Here is a 4,161-nt window from a genome sequence, read left to right on the forward strand (position 1 = left end):
TGAAATACCATGAACTGTGCTCAGGAGCTGCATGTTTTAATGTTCACAACATGCTGCCCTGGAACAGGATAATTTCCAATTGGCTTCAAACGGTAAGAGCCAATCCCACCTCCTTTGCATCACCAGAACTAAAATAATTTCCCCTATCTCCTGACAGCCATCTTTGGGAGTAAGAGATGGCTAGCTTTGGATTATGTTAGTATTGAAGTCGTGTTCCTCACTTCTTGTTCACTGCCTTCATATGCTAGTAACCCAGATCATTCTGCAGTGTTCAGAGAACCAGATGCTGTGCCTGAGCTAATGGCTCTCCATTTCGCTGTCAGGATGTCTCAGCATTGAAAAAAAATAATGGGTTTTCTTAGAACTGTGCTGCAGAATTAAGAAAACATTTATTTCCATTTGAAGATACATTTTTTCACAGCTCTGTGAAATACTGTGATATTTACAGCCATTTTTCTGTGATTCGTGCAGGACCCAAGTTATATAAAAAATGTTATGCTCCAAAGAACTGCAGCTGGCTGACTGAAGCTGTGTATTTAGAGACTATCCAGGGAACCAAGAAGACCCCTCTGCTTACTGAAACCAAAGTTATGGAAGAAGAGTCTGAATACATCTGCATCTTCCCTTTCAGATGATGGCACTGTACAGGGCTGAGGAGAAAGCTGGAAACATCCCAGGACAATGGGCACAGAGGGGCTCTGTAAGACCCTTTGTGCACTGAGCTTCTAACAGGCAGTGAGAGCACGTGGGATGCTTAAGACAGCGAAGAAGTCTCTATACCGGTGTCCCAGTAGCTTTTCTCTTAGCCCACTCTTGGGGAGAGGCCAGGACCTTCTCTAGGTCAATAATTGGCTCTTCCATGATTGGTTTTCCTTCCTTCTGCCACTGTGCAAGGATCATGGCTCGGAGCAGTGGTGGGTATGGCAGGAACCGAACAGTCGCCTCAGGCACTGGGGTGAATTTCTTAAAGGCTTCCTCCTCATGTTTGGGCACTATACGCCAGTCATGGTACATGGCTTTGTCAATCTCCCTCACTTCGTCTTCAGTTTTGCCTGGGAAAAGACGATGAACACCAGTAGGTAACACCATCACATGAAACTGCCTCCAGACACAGCAAGTGTTGACTCTTTGGCACCAAAAATGCTACAAAACGCGAGTAAACAGTTTTCAAAGGGCTGGACAAATGATTCCCTGCTATACTATAGGATCTCACTTCTGTCCTTGAGAATCGAAACAGAAATAGAAACATGTTCTGGCTGAGTGGGTGACTCCCCCTCTTAATTTAAAGTTTTGCTTTGTCTCTCTCAAGTTCCATTTCCATGGTTAAGGAACAAGAGTAATTTTCCCTACAGTGATGAAAGCTTTCTGGAAAATTAAGTGTTAGAAGTGGTCAACAACTTAAAAACCTTTGAATGAGTCCTATTTCAGTAATTCCAGTAAGGTAAAATTTATACTTAATATAAAGCAATTCTAAAAAGGAAAATTCACTCAGACAACTCCAATCATTAATTTAAAATTCCAGTAACACAACTTACTTGCCATTGTACTTTTTCCTTTTTAGCAACAATTTAAATTGGAATACCCTCATGCTCATACTGTGTCTTGCTTTGAAAGTCTCAGTCTGTCAGCTCATCTAATATGCTTTTAGTGCTGCTGTTCCCCAAGGTCACACTGCACTGGCTCTCCCACAGCATTCCTGAGAAAGACATTCTGAAGGGGCTAGATTCCTAGCCTTTGAAACGCAAGGAACCTCTTTTCCCATTATAAGATGCGAGAAAAACAATTTCCCAGTCAGGGAGCCCGCGGTTTCTTTGCCACCCTCACGCACCCGATGCTCTCTAGGCTCTGCCCCATGTGTGGCAAAACGAGCCGGTTTTACCTTTGAAGGTCAGGTAGCCCCAGGCTCTTCCATGGTCCATGTTCTGCAAAGGAAAGAAAAGAGGAGCCTGTTGAGGGTGGGTCGCGGCGGGGTGGAGGGCGGGAGCTCGGCAGGGCGCGGCGGGCGGGACGGGGCAGGTACCTCGGCCGTGTAGTCCGCCTTCACCTTGGTGATGACCCAGTAGCAGGGCTCGCGGTGCGCCCACAGCCAGGACTTGCGGGTGACGGTGCGGCCCACGCCGAAGCGCGGCAGGCGGCAGAGCAGCGCCAACAGGCGGTTCTCGTTCCGCACGTCCTCCCAGGCCCGCACGGGCAGCCGTTTCTGCGTCAGCGGCCGCCGCATGGTCTCGTAGTCCACGGCGAAGCGCTGAGAGTCCCGCGGCCGATCCTTCAGCGCCCGGTACTCGCGGATCTTCTTGGCCATGGCGGCGATGGGCCGGTGCAGCTTCTTGCGGCCCATGGCGGCGGCCGAGGGCGCGGAACGGGCAGAACCGAGCGCCGTACCTGGGTCCTCCGCTCCCGCCTCTCCCGGAAGCCGCGCCGGGCCCCGCGGAAGTCGCCCCACCCGCCGCCAGGGACAGCCGCAGTGTTCCGCGGGGCCCGGCCGCCCGCAGTGGGTGCTGTCCGGCTGCTGCCCGCAGAGCTCGTGGCGTGCCGCGACCCCTCGCTGTGGTGCGAACCGCCGGTGGCAGCAGGCCCGGCGCGGCCTGACGGTATTATGTGCTAGGTGGCTTTCGGGGGAGCCGGGCTTGGTTGTTGAGATACATCTGAACAGTGTCTGGTTTAGAAAAATCTGAGCAGATTCAGCTATGTCAGTGAACGTTCAAAATCTGAGTAAACCAGGTTTCAGGAAGATTAAAGCAACAGGTCTGGCCCAGGTCTTCAGTCAGAGGCTGGGCCACGAGCAGCAGCCGGGTCATGGAACTCCATAGCAGAATGAGACAAATCCCTCTGAGCTGCTCCAGCCATGGAATGCCAGCACAGTGAGGCTACACTTTTAATTACTAACTGAAGTAATTAATGAGACTTAGACTTTAAGTAAAAACTGCATAGATCAGTCCTTGGATTTTTGCTAAAGGCTGGTAAATTAAATCTGACAGAAGGCTTTTATTTTTTCATTGAAATCCGTATCTTAAAGGAAGCACAGCAATTCCAGCGCTGCTGTTAAGGCATTCAGGATACTGAGTGGATTTTTCCAGCAGCCAAGATCAATGTATGAGGAGAAAGTGGTGTGTTCGTGTGTGCTGCACACTAAAAAAGTAAACCATGCATTAAAAAGGCTGACAGTGCTCTTAAGACTAATATGGTGCATCTCTTGAGAAAAGACCGGGTCATTGGAGTAAGCAGGAGGTACCTGATTAAGTTGAGAAACACTGGTTTAGAATAAAATACTTGATCTCAATCCACACAAATTTGGGGGAAATAGCAGAGCATTTAAGCCACTTATTACAGGGTGCAGAGTTGGGAGCTTGTACCCAGGGGGTGTGCAGCACAAGGATCAAGCTCGTTTCCCTTTAAGGCCCCTTCCCGTCAGTTTCTGTGAGTCCACAGAGCAGAAGAGGTGACAAGAGTGCTTGAAAAAATTTGGAGTTGGCTTTGTTGGATGGACAGAAATGAAAGACACCACCACACACTGCAAGTCATCAGGCAAACGATGCAGCTCCGCAACAGCCGACCACACACGGCGTTTCCCCCTGCGCGGGAGAAGGAGCGAAAATCTTGTTCCAAACTCGCCACTTCCTGGAGTGGGTCCGCGGGGCTAAGGGGGATACCTATGCAGTCCGAGGGCAGCGAGCAGCGGCAGCAACGGAGCCCTTCGGTTTCTGCTTCTTAAGAGGAATTCTATCAAGGGAACCGCTGTTAATTCGGAGGTGCTGCAGTGCCCTTAGGTGTCCCGGCCACAAACACGGGCCCCGCCAGGGGCGGGGGCGGTAGCCGCCACCACCAGAGCGGCCCAGCAGAGTAACGCCGCCACCTGCGCTTCCAAGGATGCGCTCGGCACACGGCGCTCCTTCCGACACTTCCGACGATGCGCTCCACATCGAGCTCCCACGCAAAGGCCGCTTCACACGGCGGGGAAGCAGCCCCGGGAGCACCCGACAGAACGTCCGGCTGGGCTGCGCTAGGCTGGGCTGCGCTCCTGCCTTCGCCCCGCCCCCGCCCCTCCCGCCAATGAGAGCCGCCGCCGTCCCGGCGTCGCGGGGGGGGGAGGGGGCGGCTGCCGCTGACAGCCCTCCCGCACACGTGACGGACCGCCTGCCCACGTGATGCTCCCGCCCAATG

General features: G+C 52.2%; 1 protein-coding gene across 1 annotated transcript; it reads right to left on the bottom strand.

Moving 5' to 3' along the window:
* Positions 1-370: 370 nt before the first annotated feature.
* On the bottom strand, positions 371-2,444 carry MRPS34 (mitochondrial ribosomal protein S34). Its single transcript, XM_041462705.1, has 3 exons — positions 2,021-2,444; positions 1,880-1,922; positions 371-1,052 (listed from the first exon to the last, which is right to left on the bottom strand). The coding sequence occupies exons 1-3, from the start codon at positions 2,336-2,338 to the stop codon at positions 775-777; spliced, it is 639 nt and encodes a 212-aa protein (XP_041318639.1). The 5' UTR covers positions 2,339-2,444; the 3' UTR covers positions 371-774.
* Positions 2,445-4,161: the final 1,717 nt, after the last annotated feature.

The sequence above is a fragment of the Pyrgilauda ruficollis genome, unplaced genomic scaffold (assembly GCF_017590135.1).
Source record: "Pyrgilauda ruficollis isolate IOZ18807 unplaced genomic scaffold, ASM1759013v1 scaffold16, whole genome shotgun sequence".
Classification (NCBI taxonomy): domain Eukaryota; kingdom Metazoa; phylum Chordata; class Aves; order Passeriformes; family Passeridae; genus Pyrgilauda; species Pyrgilauda ruficollis.